The sequence below is a fragment of the Lontra canadensis genome, unplaced genomic scaffold (genome assembly GCF_010015895.1).
Source record: "Lontra canadensis isolate GAN:19392208 unplaced genomic scaffold, GSC_riverotter_1.0 scaffold16, whole genome shotgun sequence".
Classification (NCBI taxonomy): Eukaryota; Metazoa; Chordata; class Mammalia; order Carnivora; family Mustelidae; genus Lontra; species Lontra canadensis.
Genome location: NW_022631010.1, coordinates 19422343 through 19449710, shown reverse-complemented (window position 1 = coordinate 19449710; position 27368 = coordinate 19422343). Strand labels below are relative to the sequence as shown.

General features: G+C 56.4%; 1 protein-coding gene across 3 annotated transcripts in view; it reads left to right on the top strand.

Annotated features, from left to right (window-relative positions):
- RRBP1 (ribosome binding protein 1) overlaps positions 1 to 27368 on the top strand; it is a 63376-nt gene that overhangs the window by 26195 nt on the left and 9813 nt on the right. For all 3 annotated transcript variants that reach the window (XM_032859231.1, XM_032859230.1, XM_032859229.1), the window contains exons 3-11: positions 11667 to 11815; positions 13073 to 13195; positions 16498 to 16650; positions 17480 to 17598; positions 19913 to 20066; positions 21860 to 21998; positions 23823 to 24001; positions 24146 to 24171; positions 26853 to 26943. In XM_032859231.1, the coding sequence (XP_032715122.1) occupies positions 11667 to 11815; positions 13073 to 13195; positions 16498 to 16650; positions 17480 to 17598; positions 19913 to 20066; positions 21860 to 21998; positions 23823 to 24001; positions 24146 to 24171; positions 26853 to 26943 (1133 nt within the window). The remainder of the gene's footprint in view (positions 1 to 11666; positions 11816 to 13072; positions 13196 to 16497; positions 16651 to 17479; positions 17599 to 19912; positions 20067 to 21859; positions 21999 to 23822; positions 24002 to 24145; positions 24172 to 26852; positions 26944 to 27368) is intronic.

Here is a 27368-nt window from a genome sequence, read left to right as displayed (position 1 = left end):
TTAGTTGTTTTGGAAAATTAATTGCATTTGTCTTAATGAGGCATCTTGGCGGATCTGAAATGTGTGGGCCTATGCTAGGTAGCACAAGGCCCTGTGTTTTTAGCTGGGTTTCCCTTTCTTACCCCTTTGTGAAGCTCCATTCACTTTTTCCAGGTTTCCTCCTCCCCCAGCTTTGGGGGGGTATTTGCTCAGGCAGTACCCTGTTCCTTGTGAGGGGACCCTGTGCTGTGTGAGCAGCTCCAGGCTCCTGCTGAAGGTCATGGATCAGCCCACCTGGCCGCACAGGTCGGGTCAGCCTTCCAAAGCCCTTTGAAAATCCAGATGGTTAGCATCAGTCTGCCTCCGCACGCTGGAGGAAAGGCACACTGCCTTGTCTTTAAAGTGGTGTTCCACTTGACCCAGGAACAGGGTACTTGAGGCATGAAGACAGGGATGGAACCAAGAACTGGCCTTTTTTCTGTAAAGCATCAGGTGTGCTCAGAATAGAGCTTGCTGTGTCCTCTAGCCATTGTTACTGTGTTTGGCTTTAGACATAAAGTAAGGCATGGAATAGGTGCTTTATGTTAGGAAGGAGGGCAAATGGTACTAATTTCTAGGTAATAGAGAGCCTTGTTTGGAGGAAGACCTAACTTTCTGACCTGCGTGAGCCCACATGGCAGCTTGCTGGCATACAAGGCAATTCAAACAGAGAAAAGAAATACCATGCCTGGGATAAGAAAGATGAAATACTATGGAATGTGGCCAGTGCACCTGAGCCTGGCATTTGATGGACTTTTGATTGATTTGAATGCTTAGATAGCCCCATGTGAGCAGCCCTCGACTAGCTCTCTGGTGCCCACAGTTCAAACTTCATGGCTCTGGAAGCCCTCCCTAGCCTGAGCCAAGGTCTCCTCTATTCAGAGAAGGAACTCCTTCCTTTCCCTAAGCTTCTGCTCCTCCTCAGCAGGCAGCATCCCCCCAGTAGCCTAGGCTCCTCACACCTCCAGGCCCCCGAGTTTCTGGATGCCCAGGGCCAGCCCAGCCCAAGTTGTACCCTTGAGTGCACAGGACCCTGGAGAAACTGGGGGTGGACAGGCCATGGACAGACACCCAGAAGCTCACCCACAGCCCACAGACAAGGAGGTCAAAGGCAGGTGGCCAGAGCTGACTGCTGCCTCCTGAGCCAATGGAGGACCATGGGATGTGTAGTATGACTGCATGAAAAGAACGTGGCCTGCTTTCCACTAGGCAACACGGTCATGGCTGCAAGATCAGAGCCACAGATGCTAAATATGAGTCCCATTAATTCTGGAACACGAAACTCCATGTATGAGAGGTCATTGCAGCAGAAGGCTGAGCCCCACTCTGTAAGCAACTGGGAAAATCCATGCTGTCCATGGACTTGTTCTTCAGACCTTCAGTCTCCACAGCTTCTGGCTAATTAGAAACACAGAAAGAAACCGGATTTGCCAGAGAGGCGGGAATATCACTGCAAATGCCTTAAGGCTCCCAGAGTGGAGAAGGGTCTGGATGGCTCATCACTGACCTCTGACTTCAGAGTGCTTCCTCAGAGCAAGTCCTGAACTGCATGTCTGTATTTGGGAACACCAGACCCCCAAACTAAGGACAAAAGCACACACCTCACTCATTCCATCCTTGGGCCCACGATCATTTACAGATAAGAGGAGTGAAGCTGCTGGAAGCCAGCAGAGACATACCACCTTGCCCTTCATGCCACCCTGGCAGGGACTCAAGGGGTCCTTACTGCTCCCCTCCCCTGCACCCCCATCTAGCAAGCTCTGGTCCTGAGACCAACAGCATTAGTGTCTCCTGGGAGCTGGTTAGAAATGGAGAGTGTCAGGCTCCCTCTGGAAAGTTCTGCAGGTGATTCATCCGCACGGTAAAGCTGAGGAAGCACTGCACTGGGGGAAGTTTCCAGAATTTCTGAACACACAGACTGTCTCAGGAATACTTGGTATTGGCGCAGAGAGTGGTCTGCATCCGCCCTGGGAGATGGGGGTGGGGGTGGGACTCGAAGATGGCTCTCCACCCCAACCACAGGAACACAAGACTGAGATCCCATCCCACAGTGCACACTTGGGAAAATGAAAAATGAAGTATTAGACGGTTTCTTCCCCATGTCCCTAGACTCTCATGCTCCCTCTGAAGAATGAAGAAATTCACCCCTCAGGTATCCTGTCTCCACTGCACATGATACTGTGTGTGGCTGGCGTTTCCTTCTGTGTCTCTCTGACCATCCACGCCACTGCTTTTGCGGCCAAGTGTCCCACCTTGGCCTTTGCAGTCTTCTCACTGCAACATCGGAGAGATGTCCCATCTCCCATCATCCAGGCCGATCTATGTTAGTTCTGGCTGTCTCGATGTTTTCCAGGGTTTGCTTTCTTTTTAAATTAAGTTTAATTCTTCAAGCCCTTACATTTTTAGAGGGGTCCAGTCTAAGCAGACTCTTGCAAATCTTAAACATGCTGCCCGAGACCAGAACATTTCTTCCCCCCTGTTGACATGATGCTCCCTCCCCTCACTGGTCTGTAGTCATCTGTCACCCATGGCTGCCTTCTCTGGACTGTGCAGGGAAGGGCATGGCCACCTGCACAGTCAGTTCTTTTGGACACTGCTGTTCCAGGCCTGTGAAAATGAGCACGTCTCTGCAGCTCTGTGTTGGCACCACGCAGCTCATCTCGTGCTTTGTTCTGTCTGCCTGTATCCCAAGTGGCGTGGGGTAAGTGCCCCATTGTCCTCCCTATCCCAGCGCGATGTGACAAGTGAGGTCATGGAAGCTGCAGCCAGCCCATGACACGTGGCAAATCAGCAAAACCTGCAAAACCTGCCCCAGAGCTGGGGGCACCACAGACGAGGGTGTGTCCTCAGTTGTCACCAGGTGGGCCCAGTACGGTCCTTGCCGACAGGCACCCCAGAGAGAAGGCAGGTGTGGAGGCGGACCGGGGACGTGCTTCTACAGGCCCAGCTTGGAACTGTTCCAGCACTTCTGATCTGTTTTTCCTACGAGAACAAATCAGGGCCATGTGGTAGCTTTTTACTGCTTGTCGTGGCCAGATTTGACAGTGAACACCTGCCTTCTAATCCATGCTTTAAAAATGTATTATTGTATAAATACGTCCTTCCAGCAAACAAAATACGAGCAATACAGAAGCGTGGAAGGTGAAAAACCGAGTTTTTCCACTCCATGCCTCTCCCCACCCATTCCCGGGGAAGCCTGGAAGACGTTCTGCTCAGTACCGCAGCACACCCAGATGGGGCCTGCGGGGCACACAGCTTGGGGGGCTTGCCTTGCTTACCAGGGTACTGGTGACATCGTTTCCTACTGTACCTATGGGGTGCTGCCTCTGGATCCATCCTGCTCCAAAGCAGGAATGTCTCATTTGTTTATTTAAATGATATTTACTAGTGTGTGGTTTTTTTTTGGAAGGGGGATTTTCTTTTTTTTTTTTTTTTTTTTTTTTTTTTTTACAATTTCAGAGAGAGTGAGTGGGGAGAGGGGCAGAGGGAGAGGATCTCCAGCAGACTGCACTCAGCAGTCCAAGAGGCAGGGCTTGATCTCATGACCCTGAGATCGTGACCTGAGCTGAAACCAAGAGTTGGGTGCTCACCTCACCGAGCCACCCAGGCACCCCAAGAGTCTGCAGGTTTTTTGCCGCTAACATAAATGCCGCGGTGACGTGTATGTGTGTTAGAGTGTGAGCAGCTCTTCAGATACGTCATGGCCAAGTGGAAAGGCAGGTGCATTTTTAATTTAGGAGGACAGTGCTACCTCACTCCCCAAAGACATTTCACGATTTCCTGTTCTCGCAGAGTGGTGAGAGGCCCACACGCGTGTTTCCCAGAGCCTTGCACCCGACTTGACCTCTCCCATGGTGCTGTAGGAATAGCGATCACCTCAGGGGAGCATGAGAAACCCAGGGGTGCAATAAGGAGAAGGCACAGATTCCTTTCTTACCGTTGGCAGAAGAGGGAGCTCAGGGAACCGCAGAGAAGTGGGTATTTCCCTGCAACTAAAGGTCCCGAGTGTGTGCAACCAGCTTGCAGGCCTCAGCTGGCTCGTTCTCCTGTTCGGTGTTTATTAGGAAAAGCTGCGGACCTCTTACAGGAAGTGCATTGTGTACCTGGTGGTGGTTTCTTGAAAATGTTTTTGCCCTCGGGCTCTGTCTTTACCGTACTTTTGCCAGCCCGCCTGCCCTGGGCTGCACGGGTGCTAACGGGCGGGTGAGCGGATGCTTTTTAGGTGAGCCCTTTCATCCCAGCACCTGGAAGGGAGTCCAGGTTCACACAGTGCAGGCCTGGCCCCTAGATAAAGCAAAGACAGTCTTGGGGAATGTGGGGTGCCCATCTGCACATACTCCACACTGTCCGGCTTCTGCTGGAGTTTGGCGTGCACACTGCTGCTGCTGAGTGGGGCCCTTCCCCCCGGCACTGGCTTCACCGGGGACCTCCTTCCCTGTCTGCAGCCTCTGCGCCCTGGGGTCAGAAGCTCATCGAGTCAGGGCCCAGGGGATCCCGGCCCACCTGCAGAAGGTAGAACACGCTTTCAGACACCCCATAATGACCCTGTTACACACACACACAAGTTCATGTGGGTGACAGGAACGTGGGTAAATTTTAGTTACCTTTCCTTTGCTTTCTGCATTTTCCATTTTTTTTGTGACCTGCATTATTTTTTAGATGGAAAAGAAAAAAAACAAACTCCATTATTTGTCTGTGAGGCAAATAAACAGGCACTCACTGTACGAAGTGGAACTCCTCGCCTTTCAGTCACCGTGAGGCAGCCCAGCCCTAACTATAGGTCCCTTGAGCATCTTCCAAGCATCAGAAAGGAATGCTGCTCCTTCAGGGGTCGTCCAGGTCAAGGGAGGAAAGTGGCCAGTTCTCCTCAGGCACATCCCAGCCCCTGGGTGCCCAGTGCGTGCCCATGTCATGAACTTAGCTGAGATGGAAAGTTAGTGGCTCCCACATCTGTGAAGCTGGCAGGATCTTGGGGGAGGTGGGGGAGGCTCAGCTCCATATGGCGCAATCCCTCCCCCACCCCCACTCCTGGCCTCTCCTTCTCCCAGAGCAGGCAAAAATGCACAAATAAGAGCATGTTCTTTAATCTAACGAAGCAGGGGTCACCAGAGGTCAGGGCAGATAGGGAAGAATTTTCAGACCTACTAGGGAAACTTTGCTGAAGGGGTCTGTAGCTTAGCAGAGGCCCTAATCTTAAACCATGTGACTTGATAGGTGTGACACCCCTTCCTTCCCACAATCCCATCCCCCCCAGCACCTCCCACAATGACCTTCTTGCACTGTGTGTTTGCTGGGTCACCACCAGGAACGTGACACTATTGTTCTCAACCAGATACTTGGTTAGGCATGTGGTTTATGAAGCTCCTTTCCATGCATTTATCCCCGTATAGGTCTGTCGTGTGGATTTGTAGGTTTATGTGCTTTTCTGAAAGCCGAAACCGAAGTTCAGCTCTCTTTTGAGACTTCCCAGAAGTCACATGGACAGCAGATGGTGGCAGGGACAGCCTCAAGCCTTTGTGCCTCCATTTGAGGCCCCTCTCAGGCCAGGCCCAGCCCACCTCGGCGGCCTCTCTTCAGCCCCTTAGGGCTGGGGTATAGACAGGTGTGTATTGAGATTAGATCTGATACACTTTTCTTACGAACTTAGTTTTTCAGGGTTTGAAGCTCTGAAATCTCTGTAGGGCTTTTGAGCCTTTGTTCACTTTCCCTGTAAGTTCTTCAAACCGAAATTTTCTTTTTTGAAAGAACAAAAGCATCGCTTCGGGAAGGAGCCGAATCAGTATGGCACTGCCACGTCTTAGAGAAGCTGCTGGATGACATTCTTCCAGAACTCTCCATTCAGTCATCTTAAAACATGGCAGTGCTGGGGCTCCTGAGGCCGCCCTGAGGCAGCTGCGATCAGGAAGCCCACAGGTGCACAAATCTTGTCTTTTCTGCTAAGAATCTCGATCATCATTTAAGTAAGGCGTGTTCTCCTTGGACCACCTATATGCCTGAGGAAGCCTGCGGAAGGATCTTGCCCAGAAGTCCTACAGGGCTTGTCTTTCTTTAAGAAATACTGTGATGTTTCTCTTTTCTCTCTCTTTTTTTTCCTCTGGATATAAACTGGATTTTGTTGAAATTTGGGGGGGAAAAGTATAATGAGTAAAAGTCATTTAATCCGTGGGGTTTTTAAATTCCATGAGGCATTATTCAACGCACAGCCTCTGGGATTTGCTAAGATTACTTTTTTCTCCAAAGGGAAAGGCCGGATTCAAAGGCCCCAGATCGGGATGCTCTTCACATTTTTGGTACTTTGCTCCATGCAGTTAAAATGCCAGATATTAGTGTCTGTGGCAGACACGTGTCTAGCATGGCTGCTCCTCTGGGGACTGGATTGGGAGGGCAGGGCGGCCGCTGGGCAGGGGTGGACTTTGCAGCCTGAGCTGGGCTTAGGGTGCGTGTGTGCTGCCCAGGAGCTGCTGCCCGCTGCTTTCCAATGCAGTCATTGGATCTTCCATGCGGGGCCTTGTAAGGGCTGCTTTCCCGCAAACTCGTGAGGACCCTTTGCAGCCTCCGCCCCACAGTTTGAAGCTAGTGGGGAGACCGCCGACACGCTGGCCAGTCCCACATCTCTAGAGAAGGGTGTGCTTGCCGGCTTCTCTATGGTGTTGCGGGGGTGCCCTTTGTATGTGGGCCAGCAGGAGTCAGGGGCTTGTCTCCGTCTCTAAGTCAGATGGTTGCTTGTGCAGTGGTGGGCTTCAAGGAGGTGCAGGGGAGCCCTTCCTGGGGCCTTCAACCCGAGTTTGGTTCAGGATTGAGGATGTCAGGGCCTGGAGGTCCAGAGGTTGGGGTCTGGCTTCCTGCGGTGGAGCCCTGCGGGGCCACTGGCCTACACTGTTGGGGTGGCCCTTGTGCAGCCTCTGGACACAGCAGCCATTTGGCCTGCATCCGTGTGTCTGAGATAGGACAGGCCTGCAGAACCGGCCTGGATGTTCCCTGAGCAAACGAGTGTGTCTGCTACTGGAGTTCTCCCTCAGCCCCCCACACCTCACCCCCATGGCAGGTTCCACTGGCAGAGTCCCTGGATTGACACCTGGGCCTCTGTCCCCCTAGCTCAGCTTCTTCAGTGCCCTTGAGCCCAGCCCTCCCCCCCGCCCCGGGCTCTTCCCTCCTCTGCCCCTGCCTCCAGCCTTGTCCCCCCTATGTGTCCAGACACAGACCTTTCTCCCTACTGGCTGTGCTCCTTGCCTGTGAGATAGAATCCAGATCCTTGGGACCTAGGAAGACATGGACCCACTCTAGTCTCCCTTTCCTCTGCTCTGAAGAGCAAGGCCCTTCCAGCCTCGTTGCTTGTCCTTGCTGCCCCCACCTTGAGCCAGCCCTCGCCTTCTTCTTGGCTGAAGCATCTCCTGCTTTGAAATCTCTCCTGGCACCACCGCTGCAGTTGCTTCCTTGGCAGCGCGCCCTCCCCACGTTCCTCTTATGTGGATCTGCTTCGAGGTGCCCACGCGTCCCAGGTCTCCTCTGCCTCTTAGCTGGTGCTTCCACCTCCAACTTATCTTCCAGGCCCAGCAGTTCGCTGGCTGTCAGGTACACAGCGTGAGCACACTGTGGATGGAGACCGCTGGGACCGGCCCACCCTGGGCAGCCTGGACCCACCGCTGGCATTTGGCTGGCACTCTGGGATGAGCTGTTGCATGGCCTGGGCCATCATCCCCTCACTGATGAGCAGCTGTTGGCACCGCCCTGCCAGGGGAATTAGCTGGACGTGCACTGGGCAGGAGCTGGAACGTTCTAGTAACTGGACACCAAGAGGGGCTGCTGCCGACGCGGTGCTGGGCCGCGGAGTCCCGTAGGGTCCTGAGCACCGGTACCCGGCCGCTGGGGATCCCAGTAGTTACACGAAGAGAAAACTGTCCACAGAGGACCCCGTAGTTGACAGCACAAAGAGACTCCTAAGGGCCTGTTTGCAAGACCAGTTTAATTTTTGGTGACTAAAGCTCCTAGCAGGATCACAGAAGGGCGCCTTATTTTGGAATTTGAGGTGTTATGCACATTATCTAGTGCCTCGTGCTCCTTGGCTGGGGGCCCGGTGGGGGCAGAGGGCTCCTTGCTTTACATAAACATGAGAGGGTGCGGATGGAGCCGTGCCCCCCGCCATGCTCCATGCCCACACAAGGCGGGACCCAGAGGGTCTGTGGGCTGTGCCACTCTGCGGGCTTGGCTCCTGGGCACCACCTTTGCGTGACTTCTCTATTCCTTTGGTGGGAGTCGGAGGAAGGGCCGAGTCACTTTAGCCCCCTTGAGCCCCTCCCTTTATACGTTGCCTCTTTTGGGGACCGGGTGGGGTGGGGCCTGGGACCCTTCTGTGACTGGGGCTTGAAGGTGGCCCCACTGGTTGATTCTGCGGTGCTTTTTATGTTGGGTGTTGTTCCAAACATGTTGGGATTTAATCTTTGCAATGAGGCTGTGAGAAAGGAAAGATTATTACCCCCATTTTGCAGATGAGGGAACTGAGGCCATGGAAGGAGAAGCAACTTGCCCAAGGACACACAGACAGGCAGGGGCTGAGCTGAAATTTGAGCCCAGGCCACCTGGCTCAGGGCCCTTGTTCTGACCATGCTGTCCTATAGCCTGAGGGCAGAGGTGACCTGCAGGCTAGACCTGGCCCACAGCTGTGTTCAACGCCACAGTGGTTTGATTTATTTATTTTTCATTGAGGTAGCTGTCAGCAGTAAAGGTCTGGAGGTGACACATAAAAAATCTCGTTTCTGGCTTTCCCTGGCAAGTCCACATCTCTGAGGGTTCTGCCCCAGACTGCATGGGAGCCATCCCCTAGAGGACAAGGAACGCATCTGTGGTCACCTCGCTCAGGAGGCTACTACCCACCCCCATCCCAAGTCAGACCAGTGCCATTCTTGTAGGGCCTGGCCCCTGGGGCTGTTCACTGGGTCTCCTGCTGGACGGGTCTGGATTACTTCAGAGCCACCGATGAGACACTGATCCTGTCTCTCCACTCCTTGCTTTCCTGCCGCGTCCTTCCTCAAGGCCGCCCTGGCATTTCAGACTCATGGAGGTGGGCAAAGCTCAGGGCCGTAGGAGCAGGCCCTCAAGAAGCTGACCCCACTAGGATTCACTGTCTCATGGTCTTTAGCAAGTTGGCGGCCTAACGGACAAGACGTTGGTCTTTGACAAGTTTATTTTAGTGCCTTAAGATCTCACGGTCCTGAGGATTGTTTCTGTCTTCACGTATTTGCTGGAGATAAGCAGCGCACCGGTGTGGGTTAGCTCGTTAGCACCGTATTTGTTGGGGGGAGTCTGCTTGCCCATTTCCCAGACACGGGCATCAAAATGAGCTTAGTGCCACTGGTTTGTTGAGAGGATCTTGAAATGCAGAAGTGAATGCAACTCACATGGGGTCCCCAAGTTCTGATTTCTACTTCCAAGTGCTTTTTTCTTTCATTTTTACTTTACCAGCTTTGAGGAGAGTAAAGACGGCACCATTCTCATCTAAAAAACTGAATGGAAAATTGTAAGTCGTGGTTCCCTGAATATTTAAAGAGGGGCGTCCATATGAACACAGGGGCTACCATGGAAGTTTCTGTGAGGAGATTGGGCAAGGGGCAGGAGAGAGTTCAGTGTTGCTGAACGTAGCTTTGGATTGTTCACTTGTTCAAGTGAACCAATGGCTTGGTTCACTGATACATCTAATAAACTTTAGTAGAATCGGATTAGAAAGTTTACATAAAAGTGAATGGCGCTTACAGAATACCCTTGGGAACGTTCTGGGGTCCGTCTCCCTGGCCCTCCAGGAGGGTGCGCAGTCTGTTGAGACTGCCGAGTCTGTGAGGAAGCAGATCCATGGCAAAAATTAATCTATTAAAAATCTATTAGATTTTATTTAACCCAGTTTGCCCCAAGTAGTATCATTTCAACACGCAGTCGATACGGAAAATCATTACAGATGTTTTACGTTCTTTTTTTCCCCCTATACCAAGTCTTCAAAACCTGGGGTGCACTTGTACCTTGTAGAACACCTGGGTTCATGACAGCCGCATTTCAAGGGCCCAGGAGCCCTGCGTGGCTGGTGGCTGGCAGCTGGCATGGTGGGACAGTGCAGGAAGGGGGGACACTGTGCAGGACTCAGCCTCAGAGGGGCTTTCCTGCCCTGTCTGACCCCAGCTGTGTCTTTGAAGAGTGGACGTCCCTCTTCTGGAAAACCTTAGCAGTAAGCATCTGTCTACAGTCTGAGGGGGAAACACAGGGGGCACCTGTAAACCAAAATGCTAACGGTGGGGTTTTCTTCTAGTAGCAAACTCTAGAGGGGGGCTTTGCTTCGATTTTGGCTCTGCTGTAGTCAGAATGATTTTTCTAGTGTGTATAAGTTTACCACTGAGATTATCTCATACACATATCTCAGTGAAAAGAAGAAAGGCTGAAGGGAGCGCGCACCCCACCCCCACTTCATTTTCGTGACACCCTTGAGCTCTTACGTCTTTCAGCGTGGTTATTTTTACTCTATCCAGCTTCATGGGGGTAAGAAATGCTACAACGAAGGTGCTCATAGCAACCAACTCGCCCACGCTCCACATTCCCCCCATTAAGGTATCATGCTAAATTGCTTTGACTTGCGATGAAAATATTGTGACTAGTCAGTGAAAATATTGTGACAGGCTGGAGAATTTAGGGTTGCCATGGAAACCTTCCCCATTCATTGTCCTCAGTGAGGTGGGCTTAGGCGAAGGTGCCTCGGCAGGCCAGTCTCTCTCCCTTATGTCACTCCTCTGCGGCACCCCAGTCAGTGGGCTGTGGGGCAGATCCAGGCATTCTGGGGGCGGGGTGCTGCCAGGTGGGGCACCTCAGGTTTCCCTGTCCTGTCTTCAGCCTGCAGTGTGTGTGTGTGTGTGTCAGGGGACATCAGGAGCACTGCAGAAGTGACAGGTGGCTGTTGGCACCTGACTCTGCCCTGCTGGAGCTCACTTACAGACTGACAATTAATTGGGCAGGCCTTTATTGTGAAAAGAACCAACCTCCCCTCTCCTAAAACCGGTCTTGGGCTTCATGAAGCTGGAAATAGTGTTTGAACCCGGATGTGTGCGAAGAGCTTCCTTTTCCCCGGGACCACGGAGATGCAACCTGAGAGGCATGAACCTTTGCTTTCCATCCTCCTCTCCTGACCACTGGGTTGTGGCTGTGAGGTCTCTGTGTATGAGGGGCCGTGGGGCCATAGGACTCGGTCATGGCTAGGGGCTAAACCTTGCTGGGCTGTGCAGGGCAAGAACTGGACCAAGCAGTTGGCTGGAAAAAGAAGGAAGGAAAAAAGCACTTTTGGGGAAAGTATGCCTTGCTTAATTCTGCTCAGTTTGATGATAAAATGTGGGGCGACATCTCCCCCAATCCAGGATAACATCCTTTCTTTCCTCAGGGACCTCTCCCCCTCTGCTCTCTTTGGGCACTTGGGAGGTTGGTGGAGGACCTGTAGTGTGGTCTGCTTCTCAGTTCTCCGAAAAAGCGTCGGGTACCCAGGGAGGCTCTGCCCTTAGCCTGCACAGCCCCAGCAGCCAGGAGGCCTTGGCTTGGCCTGGCTCCCTGCTGCTCTGAGGCAGAACCAGCTTGGTTGCTGGGGTCTGAGGGTAAGTCCCTGCTCCTTCTCTCTCACTGCACAGGGCCCCCGGATTCCGACAGCCCTCTCTACCTCCCCTACAAGACGCTGGTGTCCACGGTTGGAAGCATGGTGTTCAACGAGGGGGAGGCCCAGCGGCTCATTGAGATCCTGTCCGAGAAGGCTGGAGTCATTCAGGACACCTGGCATAAGGTGGACCTACCCTCCTACTCTTCCCTTAGGGGCCGGCAAGTTGCAGTTCTCACCTGGGACCCCAGCCTCGCCTGAATGATCCCGGGTGGGCTGGCCATGAGCAGCTTGCTAAAGCTGCACAGAGGTCCTGAAACAGCCTCTGCTTGCCCATCTCGGCAGAAGCCTACCACCCCTTCACAGGCTGCATGAATCACCCCATGTACGCTTCAGCTTCTGCCTCAGCCCAGCCACCAGCCTAGCCACAGAAACAAGAAGGCCATTACAGGCCAGGGCCCGGCTCTGGTTCCAGATGCCTGAGGGTGAACAAGGGAGCGGGGGCCTAGCTGGTTTGTGGCTGGGGCTCTGGGGCAGGACAGAAGGTATAGGGACCGACTGCATGGTTGCGGGCCCTGAGACTATCTCAGAAGCCCCTTTCTCCGCTGTTCTTCCTGCCACTGGGGGCCTGCTCAGAGGCCAGCACCTGCCCCGTGGTGTTGGTGGTGAGTGAGCTACCCCCAGGAGATGCTGTGTGGCGTGCATTTATTCCTTACCCAGAGTCGGAACTGTAGGTGATTTTGCTAGAGAATTTTGTGGCACCTTTGTGGTTAATGATGTCGGGGGTGATATATCCCGAGAGCCAGGAATGTGACCCTTGCCCTGGGCCCAGCAGGGCTTACTTCCTTCCTGGCCCTCGCTGAGGTGGGCACGTTGTGTGTCACAGGGGAGCTCCTCGCTCAGTGAGCTTGGGGAGGGAAGGGTGTCTCCTGGCGTGTGAGCGACTGGACGAGGTCAGGAGGACCACTCCTCCAAGAAGACAGGCCCGGACACACTTCAGGCCACTATCCCCATAGTAGGAGACCTCCCCTCCCAAGGTCTCCAGGCTTCAGCTAGCAGCCTGCAGGCTTCACACAGCAGCTAAGGGGTGGGCACCAAGCTGGGAACGATGGCTCATTGTCCCTCCATGGGGTAGGAAGAGGCCCTGGCCACCATTGGTCCGAGTTTGTGGGAAACCCCATGCTCCTAAAAACTAACCCTGAAAACTGAAGCTTTTGGTCTAAACAGCTCCTCTGTACAGTGGGCCTAGAGGCCTGGCAGCCTGGGGAAGCCGAGGCCTGGGAGCCGTTCCCCAGAAGCGTGTGCAACCAGGTTAGAACCAGCTCATCTAGAAGCCCCATCCTGCTTGATCAGGCCCCTGCGGTCTCGTAGTGGGTCCCAGTCTGACTGCTGGGGCGGGGGGACATGGCCCCTTGGTTAATGCCGCTCTGTGGGCACTTCTAGGCCACTCAGAAGGGCGACCCCGTGGCGATTCTGAAGCGCCAGCTGGAGGAAAAGGAGAAGCTGCTGGCTGCAGAGCACGAAGACGCAGCTGTCGCCAAGAGCAAGCTGAGGGAGCTCAACAAGGTACTGCCGCTTGCATGCCTGTCCTGAGTGCCCCCGAGCTCTGGGCCGTGGGAGCGTGGGGCGGCATTCCCACCTGGGTTCCCTGCTTGGGCCTGCCGGCTCACCGCTGCCTCCTGCAGTGGTGCGTCTGGGAGCCTGATGCCCTGGAGCAGGTTCCACGGTGGTGGCCCCCTCCCGTGACCATGGGACTAAACACAGGTGGACCTGAAGTCGGGGGTTAGGACCCTCAGGTCGTGATGGGCCATCTCTTTAGGGTATGCACCCTGAAAGGAGGTTGGGCCCAGCGGACACAAAGTGGTTTTGTTGAGAATGGGAGCAAAATCTTGGGAGGGGAATGAAGGAGCTGCTTTTCTCCCTTCTCTGCTTTCTGTGGAGCGGACCTGCAGGGAAACGGCCAACTCCTTAATGGCAGCTGACGGCTTGCCCAGGTACCACTTGTACTTCCGGAATGATTGTCATGGGTCCGTGCTGCCCTCGAGGGCTGGGGGCATCATTCACAATGTGTTGGGACACAGGGCACAAGGGGCCACCCCCCCAGTGGCTGTCAAAACTCACTGGGCTTCATCCCTTGCCTTTCTCCTGAAGAGAGCCCTACACACATGGCTGGTTACCCCCAGTTCCAAGCTGTCTTTTTCAGTAAAATTCTGTGGCTTGCTCTCATCCTCTCGCTGCTCACCTGCTTCTCCTATCCAGGCAACAGGCCCAGGGAGATGGCCTAGGACGGTGATGTCCCACGCAGTCTGGCCTGCGGCCCTTCCTCAGAGCCCCTCCATCTGCTTGTTCAAGACTAGTTGGAAACAAGGCAGCCTGAGTTTCTGACCCCAGTTGGAGAGATGTGGCCCCGAGCCAGACAGTGAAGTTTGTGTGTGGGGATGGCAAGAGCAGAAGATGAGCCTTCTGGATGGTTCGTCTTGATTAATGCTCTGCCAGCTGGACAGCACACCACTGGTTAAGTCTGTGGTTTTGGGGAGCCTTCCTTCTGTGTCCTGTTTCCGGACAAACAACCATCCCTGTGAAATCTGTTGACCCCCCCACAAATAAAGTTCAAGTGAGAGGAAGCGGGAGCAAGTGTTCCCACAGCTGCTCGGCTGTGTCGGTGTCTGTCTAGCTCCTTGTGTCTGCCCCCTTGAATTTAGGGTGAGCTGGAGGTGTGGTTAGTGAGTGGGTGCAGCCTCAGATAGTCACAGTGCCCTGTTTCTTCTCCATTCCTGGGGTCTCTAGCCACTGTGGGCGGCAGACGCAAGGCGGGCATATACCCTACAGGAGCGCCTTAGGTGCTTCCTTCATGCTGGACACTTACTGCTCTCTCTCAGTGGTGGCCACTTGGCAAGAATTCTACACCCACAGCGGCAGTCCACCTGTAGACACCCTCCCCACGTCCGGATGTGTTCCAGCTCTCGCCCGATAGAGTAGCTCCCAGTCTGCAAGCCACAGGGCTCTGTGAGACAGGTGGGGACAGCCGCTGGTTGCTCGTTACCTGTCTCGCTCCGAGGTGTCCCTCCAGGCCCGCCTTCCTTTACCATACCCTCCTCCCTGCAGCCCGAGGAGGCCCTCTTGGGCTTCCAAGTGCTAACGTGGTCCTGTGAGGGCCCTCTGCAAGCTCTGCCGGCGGCTCCTCATCCTCACACTGGAGCCTGCACCCCTGAGCTCCTGCTCCATCTGCTCCCCCAACACGTGGCTCTTCGTTGCTGCCCCTGGGCCTCTCCTCCTGCTCCTCTCTTGGCCTCAAATGCCTTTCACTGCGTGGCTGGCTGGAAATTTCCCCCTTATTTATCCATGAAGATTCCTTTAGCCTCCATCCCTCAAGAAGCCTTCTAGAACCCCATTTTCTTCTCCCAGCGCCACGGAGGCCATCACTGCAGTCATGTGTCATTGTATGTCTCCTGTGATCCTAGGCACCTCGCTTGGCTCAGCCTAACAGGCTGCTTGTTAGTGAGTGGCCACTGAGGCCCCGGGCCAGCACACGGCTAGAGGAAGCCTTCCCAGCCTTGGGTGACATATCTCCCCCAGGGCTCTGTGAGATCAGCTGTAAAATGGGGATCATGACCCCCATCTTACTGAGAGAATGGAGTGAGACACTTGCGTGTGTCAGGGTGGATGCGCAGTGGTCTCCGGTTCCTGTAGTAGTCAGTGACGTGTCCCTTGGCGTGGACCTCACACTCCTGTGGGCTCTCCCCCTGGGCAGGGCCAGGAAGATGACTGTGAATGGTGAGGCCATGGGGTCCGAGATGGCCTCAGGGAAGGCTTGGCAACACATGGCAGCTCTGGTGCCCGGCAGCCACCCCATCAGCCTAGCTCCTCCCCCAGCCTCTGATTTGCTTCCGTCCCAGCCCCGGGGGGGACACTCTGGACCTTGGGGATGGGTCTCCCTGGAAGCTGTGGCCTGCAGAATGAGGATTTCCCACTTCTCTGGTCTCCTGCCCGGGAGAGGGATGGGACAGGGGCTGGAACTTGTGAGATGCTTGGTCACCTGGTCACCCAGGCTAGTTGGGCCCATACTGGGTCGTTGTCAGCCTGGGTGGAGGCCCACCGGACAGAGAGCACCCCGAGCCCCAGGGGCCTCTTTGCATCAGCCTCCTCACAGTTGACACTTCCCATGGCTTCTGGCTATGGCCATTCTTTCAGAAATGACATAGGCTCCAGCCAGCCCCTCTCCCTTGACCAGCCCTTTCCACCCTGTGCTCTGCCTGCTCCTGAGGCTTCGGGTCACAGGCCCAGCATCCTGTGCTCATTATGGGCCTCTGACGCTGAGCAGAGCAGATGCTCCCTAGGCTAGGGGGAGGATGGAGCAGCCGAGCCAGAGACCCAGGCCCCTGCAGGAGCGGGTTGACCCCCTAGTCATGGTGGGATGGGCATTGTCCCTTTCCCCACCCCAGCCATCAAGGCCCACTGCCTCTCCGGTCCTGATACAAGCACTCGAGTAGGGCATTCCGGGGCCTGGATGTCTGGGTCCCAGCCTAGCCAGCATGCCATCCCCTCAGCAGGGCCTAGCCAGTAGTCCAGGAGACCCCAAGACCATGTGGCATGTTTACACAGCTTCCAGCGTCCCCTGCTTTTCACGTGGCCAAGACCTGACATCAAGACCCCTACTGGTCAGGCAGTAGGATTTTCCGCAGACCCCTCGTTGTCTCCTGCTGGCTCTCTGCAGTGGCCAACTTAGTGTGTCTGGGAACTTGGGGAGAGGTTAGGTGATGAGGTGGTATCTGGGCTGTGAGGACATTCCCCCCCGCCCCCCGCCGACAAGCTCCCGAGCTCCCGTCCTCACTTGTCTAACTGCCTCTCTGCCCTCTGTGCTCTCCTAGGAGCTGGCCACAGAGAAGGCTAAGGCCGCGGCTGGGGAGGCCAAGGTGAAGAAGCAGCTCGTGGCACGGGAGCAGGAGATCACGGCTGTGCAGGCGCGCATGCAGGCCAGCTACCGTGAGCACGTGAAGGAGGTGCAGCAGCTGCAGGGCAAGGTGGGCAGGGCTGCGGGACCTGGGCAGTGGGCTGGGGCAGGCAGACCCCAGCAGGTGCTGGAGGACACCTGGTCTTCAGCCTCTGGTCTGGTTTTGGAGGGAAGGGCCATTTCATCTGGTCAGCTCTGGTCCGCCTGCTGTGCGTGTGTTTCATGTCAACAGTCAGGAAGATAGAAAACAGGCTGGAAAGAGTACTGTTTTTTAAAACTGCCTGGTCCTAAGTGGCCTGCGCCACTTCCCATCTCCGGGTGCCAGACGGTCAAGCTCTTGGCCTCCATGGAGCTCCACAGGCATGCTGGCTCTGCTTTCTTCACTCGAGGTTGGGAGGACCCCCTGAGGCAAGACGCATGAGCTGCCCGAGGCCAGCGGGGGCCACCTGCCCAGCCCGGCCCGTGGAGCCCCAGCCCGGAGCCTCATGCCCCGACTGGCGCTCCGTTTGCGGTGGGCCGCTGCGTGGCTCAGGCTGCACCCCAGGAAGTCAGCGGGCAAGAAACGAGGCTCCCTCAGGGCCACTGTCGGCTGTGGCTTGTGGCTCTGTGCTTGGAGTAAGGGCACTTCACCTGGCTTTGTCAGAGGTGGTGTGCTTAGGGCAGGCCTGTGGCCCAGGCTGAGTGCTCGCTGCCTGGAGGCTGTGAACGGGGAGAGGAGAGCGGGGGTGCTTGCTGGGGGTTCCCCTGCCTCTGACGCCGGAACTGTGCAGTTTGGAGGGCTCCTCCTCCCCTCATGTGGAGAAGGTGACACCCTCCTTGCCTTTGTGGGCTGGGTTGGGTCCTCACCGGCCGGGCTTCAGAAGCCAGCTCTCTCCAGCGCCTCCTCATTGGCTTTTCAGATCCGGACTCTGCAGGAGCAGCTGGAGAACGGCCCCAACACACAGCTGGCGCGTCTGCAGCAGGAGAACTCCATCCTGAGGGATGCCTTGAACCAGGCCACAAGCCAGGTGGAGAGCAAGTAAGCCAAGCACCTGCTTCAGACAGCACAAGGACCCGTTTCTGGGGCTCCGGAGCTGGGGAGGGTCCCTCACACCTCCCTCGGGGCTGTGTGGGTGCGCTCCAGCTTCTTACAGGATGTGGGGCTGGCATGGTGGCCACATGAGCACTGGGGCTGGTGGTGCACTTGCACAGCCACCCTGGTGAGGGCTCTGGCCTGACTCTCCCTCCCTGTCTGGTTCTGAGCGACTGAGCCTTCCGGAACATGGCTGGCATCCTCACACATAGTCAAGGCCCCAGGAGAGCTGGCGAGCCCCAGCCTGCCTGTGCCGGGCGTCCACACAGTCAGGGGCCTCTCGGGTCCTGGCTGGTGCTGGCCTCTGACCTTTCTGGGAAGTGGATCCTCTTCCAGGTCCTTCTTCACAACATCCTGTTAGGAGGCTTTTGAAAATGTCTGATGTTGGTCCAGAATATCAGGGGCTTGCAGATTGTCCAGGATCAGAGTCTGATGTTGATGTGGGCCTGAACCCCTGGATTCTCCACCAAGGAGGGGGTCTCCTGAGCTGGAAGGGACATTTGCCTCAGGTGCATGGGTGGTAAGGAGTAAATACCCCTCACAGCACATGGCCCGACTGTCTTAGCGGGTCTCTCGCTCTCAGCCTCACCTGTCAGGAGCTCAAGTGCCATGGCGTCCGGTGAGTGGGCCGACCCCAGAGGGCCCCAGTGGCCTCACTTGAGTGAAGGGCCGCGTGGCTCGGACTTGCTGATGGGGGCATTACGGTCTCCACGTGCTGGCCCAGCAGAAGCCCTGCTGCACTTTCCTTTGATTCACACTTTTTTGCCTTCTCTTGACCTGAAGTCTCCCAGAGGGACTTTCCGGGGTTCTCTGTTGTCTCTAGAGTATCCCCGTTTGCCGAAAGGAACACTGACAAAGTGTTCTTTGTCCTTTAGTTGCAAGTCAGGTGGGACACCCGTCAGCCCAGGAGCTGGACTGGGGAGGGGAGTCTGTGTCCATGTGTCTGGTTTTGCTGGGGCAGGGGCATTGGTCAGAGTGTAATCTAAAGGCCTCCTTCCCCAGGCCAGTCCCTTCTGTCTGGACATCCCCTCTGGGTGTGCATGCTCACATCTTTGTCTCCGGCCTGACCTCTCAGCAGGCTGGGGGTCGGTGGGGGGCTGGGTGTGGTTTCCTTAGCAGCTACAAGCAGAAGGTGAACATGGGGAGGAAGGAACACTCCGCGGGAAAGTGAGGAGCCTATAGACCTGTCACCCTGAGGTGGCAACCAGTGACGCCCTTCATGGAAGCTCTGCCCTGTGTGCGGTTGGTGACCCAGGGCCCTGCCTGGAGCTCCAGAGCAGTCCCAAGGGGCCGCCCACCGAGCCTCCCACCTCCAGCTCCAGGAGCTGGAGTCCAGCCTTTCCTGCAAGCCCTCCTGTCCAGAATCTTGGCCTTCTAGAGCATGAGCCAATGGCCCCGCAGAGGGCTTTGGGACGACCACCCTGGTACAGGTGGGAAAAGCCAGGTACACAGAGGTGGGAGCCCCATACCTCTTGACCAGCAGAGTATAGCTGCCCTTGGCCGGGCTTCTTGCCTCCCCCTGGTCTTTTGCCACCTTGCTGGGTGGTGGGCAGTCTTGTCTGTCCCCTTTGCCTGGCCTGGTACTGGCCCTTGGCTGGACAGTCGGCTCTGCCTTGAAGACGTGTCTTGTGTAATGAAGGACGCCGACGTGCTGATCGCCTCCTCACACTGGGGAAGGTGGGTCTGGAGCTGCCTTTCTTTTCCTTTAAATCAAGTCTCCTTCCTTCGCTTCTGGACTTGTCACTGGTCCCGAGATCCAGCTTTTGCCCCATGTTGCAGGGTCTGTTTGGTGAAGTGCCTCAGCGCCCCACTTCTGGTGGCCTCCAGCCTAGCTGTGGTCTAGTTGGCTGGCTGGCTGTCCCCCTCCCTAGCCTGCAGGGGTACTGCGACCAGTTGGCTGGCATTTGGAGCCTGTCTGGTCCTGGGTCAGCAGTGAGGTAGAGGACATCTTGCCTCTTCTCTCCAAATTTTCCAGCTGTTTCTGGGTAGGGTTCCCAAAAGATATTGTAGCACACATTCAGCTCTTTGCTCTGTATGGTCCCTATACTGTGCTAGTCAGAGGTCTTCACATCAGAGCTCAACATGACTGATGTAGCACAGGAGGCCTTGGTAGTGGCTTCAGGACTTGGGCAGCCACTTGTGAAAGAGCAGGTGCCCTGGAGGGAAGGCTCGCCCGCCAGCGCCCCCGTCACTCAGGGCCAGCGAGAGCAGACCCAGGGCTGCTCTGTCCATCAGCTGGGGGCTGGGGACTGTCTTGCAGGCAGAATGCCGAGCTGGCCAAGCTCCGGCAGGAGCTCAGCAAGGTCAGCAAGGAGCTGGTGGAGAAGTCGGAGGCTGCACGGCAGGAGGAGCAGCAGCGGAAGGCTCTGGAGACCAAGACGGCCGCCTTTGAGAAGCAGATCCTACAGCTGCAAGTGAGTGTGGGGAGCAGCTTCCTTGGTGCCCTGTGCACCCCACCCACCAAGCCTCTGCAGAGCGGGGACAGACCTGAGCTCACACAGTCACCTTGGATCATCTCCTTGGCTGCCAGAATTTTGACAGCTGGTGGCCCATGCGGGGCTCAGGCTGGAACCCTTAGCCTGGGCCTCATTCATAATGGCGATAGCGAGGTTGCGTGGAATAGGGGCTTGTGGTGTGGTAAGCGTTGTCCTCAGTGCTTTGCAAGCATAACTTGGCGAATTCTCATTCTAATCCCATGAGGTATTACCTGTAATGACATGTAAGGAAATCTGAGGCACAGGGAAGTTAAGTAACTGGTCCCGAGTTCATGCAGAGGTGGGATTTGAACCTGTGGGTCCAGCCCCAGCGCTCTTGGCTACCACCTGTGGTACTACAGTCTCTGGCTTCAAGGCTGGGCAGGTATTCTTCCCTCTCAGCCTCTGGCAGTGGCCTGGAAGCCTTTTTCTTCCCAGGAGCCTGTTTTCTCAGAGGGAGGAAGGTTGTCTCTGTCCCCAGAGTGCACTGGGCAACACCCGGTATGGCCTCAGCCCAGGGCTTTGGTGCTTGCTGGCCTGATGATTTCTGGATCCCCCAGCTGGCCAGTTTGGGGGCAGGATGCCTGGGTGTGGGAAACCTTGATGTCATGCCTGCTATGCATTTAACTTTTCGGGATGAGGAGGAAATCCTGGTGGCCCGAAGAACTCTGGGCCCTTCTTCAGCTCAGTCCCCGAAGTTAGGCTACAGTATGTGGGGTCGGGAGCTGTCTTGTGGAAGGTGCTAACACCACAGACATGCAGACTGATGCGGGGTCGTTACAAGGGACTGAAAAGGAACACGGTATGGATGGTTTGGGTGGAATTGAGAGGGATAATTTGCTGTGCACTGATTATCATGTAAGGAGGTTGGCCCCTACCAGGGAGATCAGAACCCTCGGGGGTGGGCCTGGCCATGATTATGTTTTAAAGGTTTCTGGATGGTTCTGCTTCTGGGGCTGGAACCTCCACTCTGGCCCCCAGCTTGCCGCCATTATGTGTGCCATTTCTAAAGGGCCAAGGCCTTGGCCTGGCTCTTCCCAATAAGCCCCAAACTCTGGGCGCCTCCTGTCCTCCCAGGCCTTGGGCTCCCATCCCCAGCCTGGGGTCACAGAGACTCTGTCTCCTCCCTGTCACCGGAGATTCAGGGAGCCAACTACCAGTGGTGAGGGAGGGCGGGGGTGCATGGTATGGCTGCCTCCTCTGCGGTCCTGAACTCGACCATGAGGCCCTCGGTGTCTGCTGGGGGTTTCAGAGGCTCAGTGTCCCCATCTGTAACACGGGCATGACGGTAGTACCTGCGTCCTGGGCCGGCTGGGGTTAGCTGTGCTGACACACACACAGTGCTTAGAATAGGGCTTCCCCAGAGAAAGCTCGACAGGGGTGAACCTTGGAAGGGCCCACATGAGAAATCTTCAGGTTAGACTGGAGGTTTAGGTTGTAGGAAGCATCTCTGTGCATCACAGTGAGTATGAAATGTTAGCGTGTTAGCAACCATGCTTCTTCACCTGGGACCCCTCCCCGAGCACTTACTCTGCAGGGGCCAGGGTGGGGGGCCCCCTGGAGTTCTTAGTGGGTGAACCAACTTCCGAAATCCAGGACCGTCTTAACAGCGGTTGCTGGGGCAGGTTGGCGGGATGTGAAGAGCTCTCTGTGGTCCTTGGCCTCAGAGCCTGCTGCGGGTGTAGCGTCCTTCCAGGCTCCTCATGGCCCTCTCCCCTGTGCCCGGTCCCCAGGCAGCTCACAAGGAGAGTGAGGAGGCCCTCCAGAAGCGCCTAGATGAGGTCAGCCGGGAACTGTGCCGCTCCCAGAGCAGCCACGCCAGCCTGCGGGCCGACGCCGAGAAGGCCCAGGAGCAGCAGCAGCAGATGGCCGGTAAGGGCAGCGCCTGGACTCCAAGGCCCCCACGCGCCTGGGTTTGTGCCACATGTGCATCCGTACACCACCTGGTCTCACTGCCGCCGGGCTAGAACCCCGGAAACGGATCAGCCCTGTGGGCGGGTGAGGTGGCATGGGGTCCCTGACTCTGTCCCCCAGGGAGTCGTGAGGTGGCGATAGCACCAGCCAGGTGAGAGCTGGGCTGGGGAGTTGGGGTGTGCAAGGTGCCTCCAGCTGGAGCCTCCCCTGCACGAGGCCCTGACCTGGAGCCGTGGTTCTGGGTGAGCAAAACCCCCCCAAGGCCTTCGCTGGCCTTCTCAGCTGCCTCCTTTTGGACCTTTCTGGCTTTCCTGGCTCACTCAGCCCAAGAGGCCGGGTTTGGAAGGTGGACCTGTGGTCTCCCTAGGCCTAGAGGTCACCTTCGCCATCGAAAGAATGTGGCATAGTGCAGAGGGAGAGGGCTCCTGGAGAAATAGAGTGGGACAGGGCCAGGGATGGCTCCATAGTCCCTGGCTTGGGGTGGGCCGAGCACTGCTGTGGGCACCCAGTGCTTGGCCAGGAGAGAAGCCGTGGCAGCAGGGTCCTGTTCCAGCAGGAGAGACAGATGACATGGCAGAGAGACACAGGCAGATGGCTGTGCATTGACCAGTCATGTAGCCCCACACTCTGCAGGCTTTGGATAGCCAGCATGGCCTGTGGCAGGGTGCTGTGTCTTTGAAGAGCCAGACTTGGGGTCTGTCACAGTTGCTCAGCTTGGCTGCCCTAATGCCAAAGCAACCCTAGGCAAGGTGTAGACAGACAGAGCTGGCTGCCTTCCAATAAAGATTTATTTACAAAAACAGAGGCATGCCAGGGGTGGCCCATGGACCTAGTTTGCTGACCTCTGCTCAAATGGGTGTGGCTTTAGATGGGATGGTGGGGGAATCCTTTCCAAGGCAGAGGGAATATTCAGGCCGAGTCTTGGTGATGGGAAGGGAGGGGCTGGTCTCTTCGAGACCAGAAAGAGGTGGAAATGGCCAGCCTAGGACCCCTGAGAATGAGAATGAACTTGAACGTGGCCTTTACAAGAAACAGGTGCATAAAGTCAGCAAGCGTGACTGGAACAATGTGGGGCCAGAGGGCAGGGCCCAGGTCACCCCCCACTGTGAGGTTTAGGTGCTTGTGTAGTGTGGTGGGTACACTCAGGGCCTCTGGGACGAGGATGGCAGGAACCTGTTGAACTTTTGGATGATTTGGTGCTGGGTGGAGAATGGACCAGAGCAGGAATGGCCCAGGGGACCAGGGCTGGAGCTTTTGTAGCTGTTCTGTTCAAAGGCACCAGGGTGGGCCCAGGTGGCCCCAAGGGTACTGGTGAGCCAGGGAGGGATTTGGGAGGTGGTGGATGTGGAACCTACACGCCTCGCTGGCCTGTGAGAAGTAGAGGTACGGGAAACAGAGCGTCCAGACTAGCAGAAAACGGGTCGTTGGTGGGCGTGCTGGGTTCCAGCTGCCTAAGCAGAGCTCGCTGGTACAAGCCTGTCTCCCAAAGAAAAGACGTTTAGCAGCTGCAGCTGGAATCGATTTTAGAATCCATTTTAGATTTCTAGCATTTTCCCAGGAGTGATCCCAGGGCATAATGTGTCCTGGAGAGCAAAGCCAGAGTGACTTTGTCCCTCAGCTAGTAAGATGCCTCAGTGGTCACAGCTCCATCTTAGCAGCATAGGCCCACGGAGGAGGCAGGGGAGGGAACCCTGGGTGCTGTGTGCAGGGAGAGGGGGCGGGGGGAATGATGTCCCTCCCAGCGTTTCCTGCCCCTACCCACCCTGCTTTCCTGTCCCTCAGAGCTGCACAGCAAACTGCAGGCCTCCGAGGCGGAGGTGAAGAGCAAGTGCGAGGAGCTGAGCGGTCTCCACGGGCAGCTCGAAGAGGCCAGGGCCGAGAACTCACAACTCACGGAGAGAATCCGGTCCGTCGAGGCCCTGCTGGAGGCAGGCCAGGCCCGGGACACACAGGATGCCCAGGTCAGCCTGCGGCAGGGGAGGGAGAAGGCCACAGTCCATCCTGCCGAGTAGAGAGGGCTGAGAATGCTCGGGGTCCTGTCCTGACTGGTTGCCACACGGGGACGGTCTCATGGTGACCACGGCGCTTTCTGTCTCTCATTCCAGGCCAGCCAGGCGGAGCAGCAGGCCCGGTAAGTGGAAACAGGGGGCCGCAGCCTCAGCATGGCGAGGCCAGGGCATTTGGCCGGGGGCACAGCCCCCTGGGGAAGAGCCACTGCAGAAGCCCTGGCCTTTCCCTGCTCCCTCCAGTGGCTCTGAGGATGGGACAGACCTGGGCAGGACAGAGAGTCATCCTTACAAAGTGCTCCTTGCCCCCTCTTAAGGAGTGAAGACTCGTCTGTGTGGAGAGCCCCGGGTGCCTCAGACGGAGGGGTGGGCAGGTGTTTCCTAGGCCTTCTGCCTCCTCCCATCTGTCCATCCATCCATGTCTCAGACGAAGGACTGGCTGGTCGGGGGCTTTCCAAGGCAAGGGTTGCACACCCAGATGGAGAAGCTGTGTGTGGTGGGGGGTGCGTCACTCAGCTTTCTGCCCAGATTTGCAATGGCAGTGCAGTTGGGAGCGAAGTCACGGGATTGGCCACGAGGTAACTTCACTGCCGGCAGACTTGTTTTCTCTTCAGTGGGTGGCCCAGCACCAGGCTGTGCTCAGTGGATGGTTTGTTTGCTGTTGCTAAGGCTGGAGCTGACACCTGGGGGGAATGGCTTGACTTAGGGGGCTTGGAGTCCCTGGGCCGTGATCTCTGGGACAACATCCCCGAGCAGAGGGCCACAGGCTTGGAAGCCGGGTCTGTGGCCAGGTCTCCACAGGAGAGCCACATGGCAGTGAGGCATGACGGTGGCCTTCGTCGCCATACAGATGGCCAGATGTGTCCCAGACCATCAGCTGACAAAGTTCCCTTGTTCTGGCCAGTTCCCTGGGCAGCAGCCAGTGAGTCACCTCGCCTGTGCCTCCTCAGGCCATGGCCCGTTGTTGGTTCTTAGCCTCAGGCTCCATGTTCGGGGGCTGGGGAAGGAAGCCAGAGAACCCACAGTACCTTGTGGAAGACCCAGAACTAAGCTCTCCATGTCCCTTTCCCAGAGTGCTGCTTCGCAGAAAGCTCTGGTGGACTTGGTTTCTCGTGGTGTTTGTTGGAGTAGAGAGGTTGTGTTTGATTAGGGTGGGTTGTATTTTTGTTTTTGTGTTTTTTGCTTTTGTATTTTAAGATCAAATCCTTGGGCCACACAGGGAGTGTATAACAAATGTGTAGGACGCTCAAGTCACGTTGTAAATATGGTTAATCCTAATTTTTGCACCAGGCAGATGTGTTTGGCAGAAACTGGTTTTTAAAATACTCTTCTGAATTCATCAGAAAATTGCTTCTAGGTCAGGCCATCCTGTTCTTGGTGGAGATAAGTAATCCCAACCAGATGTTCTAGAACTCGGGCTGTGACCACTGTTGACATGTCCTTGCCACCTGCCTGCTGCCTCTTCCTCCTCAGGGACCTGGTTTGCTACAGGCTCTTATATGATGCAGGGGGCTTGAGGGAAAAGCTGTGAGGGGTCCCAGCGTAGTTTTCAGGGTGGGAGAAAGTAAAAGAGAGACCCAAGGAGTCAACTGACTTGAAGGCCTTTCTGGAGGCTGGTTTTAGAGTAACTAGGTGAGGCAGTGTGGGGGTGGGAGGCCATTCCCAGGTAGGCTGCGTGGGCCAACCAGCAGACTTCAGCCCTTAGCCACTTAGATTGTTTGGTTTGGCCCTGAGATGCGTTAGAATGGTGGTTTTCAAAGTGCTTTTGACCATGGCCCATGAGCAGATACAGATCAGTATGTCCTCATCTGGCTGGCAGTGGCTCCCTGAGGCTGGTGGCAGCCCCCTCTGGTGGGCACGTCCTCGGGTTGTGGGTGGGGAGTGGGGGGCGGGGTTAGTCACTTCTAGATCTCACATTTCCTGTGTTCCTGGGACCTTCCCTATCCTAAAGCTTAATGCCGAAGCTGACACAGTAAAGTGTCAGCCTTGGAAGGAAGTGTCAGCCTGTTCCTCGGAATGGCTAGTCCCGCTCTAACAGCGTCCACCTCTCGCGCTCTGGACAGTGAGGGTAGTCATAGTCCACCAGGCCCCTGAGTGTGAAGAGAAGTGTGAGAAGATGAGACTGACATCTCACTGATGCCATGGCGTCTGGGGCTCATCTGGGGCTGATTCCCCAGAGCCTGGGCAGGGACCCGAGGGAGGAGCCTTTGGGGCTCAGCAGAGTTAGGTTTTGGATGAAGGGGGTTCTGCTGGCCCCAGTGGAGAGCAGTGGCATCTGGAGTGTTGCTGGGGGTGCAGGCTCAGTAGTCCTGTGAGAGAGCCTCGCCGGTGTCTCTGGAGGGCCTGGTGTGGCCGCAGAGAAGGGCCAGCTGACGTGTTCTGTGGGGACAGAGCAGGACCAGATCGAATAGGAGCCACGTACCTGGTGTCAGGGCGCGGTTCACTAGAAGAGAAAGCGTCCCTAAAACTCAGCTGTCTGGGTACACCCCTGCCCTGGCCACTGTGGCTGCTCTGACCTCTGCTGTCCCAGTGGCCAGTGTCACCGGGTAGAAGTCTGGTGGCCTCATGGGTCTGTGCCCAGGCTCCTGGGTTGCTGGGATGAGGGAGGAGGATGGGGCAGGGATGGTTCCTTGGGCCTCCCTAAAAGCTTGTGCCCTGTGAGGTGGTTAGGGGCAGTGGGAGGGGACTGACCCCAGCTGAGGGGCTCTGTGTGGGTGTCCGAGCAGCAGAAGCAGCACCCAGAGACAGAACCTGGGGACACTGTGGGCACTCGGAGCCCAGCGGTGACGTCCCTCTCTCCTTTCAGCCTTAAGGAGCTGGAGTCCCAGGTGTGGTGCCTGGAGAAGGAGGCCACCGAGCTCAAGGAGGCAGTTGAACAGCAGAAAGTGAAGAACAATGTGAGTGCTGAGGGGCGTGTTTATGAGGCTTGGGTTTGCGGGAAACCAACCCCCAACCCCTTGGGAAGGGACCCAGCTGCCTCTTCATGTCCCGTCGTGCTGCTCCTGGCTGGAAGCCCACTGATTTTGGGGGTCTTGGGCAAGTCCTCCTGTCCCCTTGGGTCCCCCTCACATTCCACGGCTGACACCCATTGGGTGGGCTTGGGCCCTGTACCCAAGCGTGGAGCCTCCTCCCCCACTCCCAGCCCTTGATGGGATTAGAATGTCCCTCTTGGTCTGGTGTGGGTCCCATGGTCACCTTGGAGTGGGGAGGCTGGCGCCAGGAGAATGGGGTGTGGGGGGACCTTAGCTGTAACCTCCCTGCCGGGCTGTCCCACCTGCTCTTCCCTGGGGAGCCCCCGCACAGACCTCCCTGGGGCTGGCAT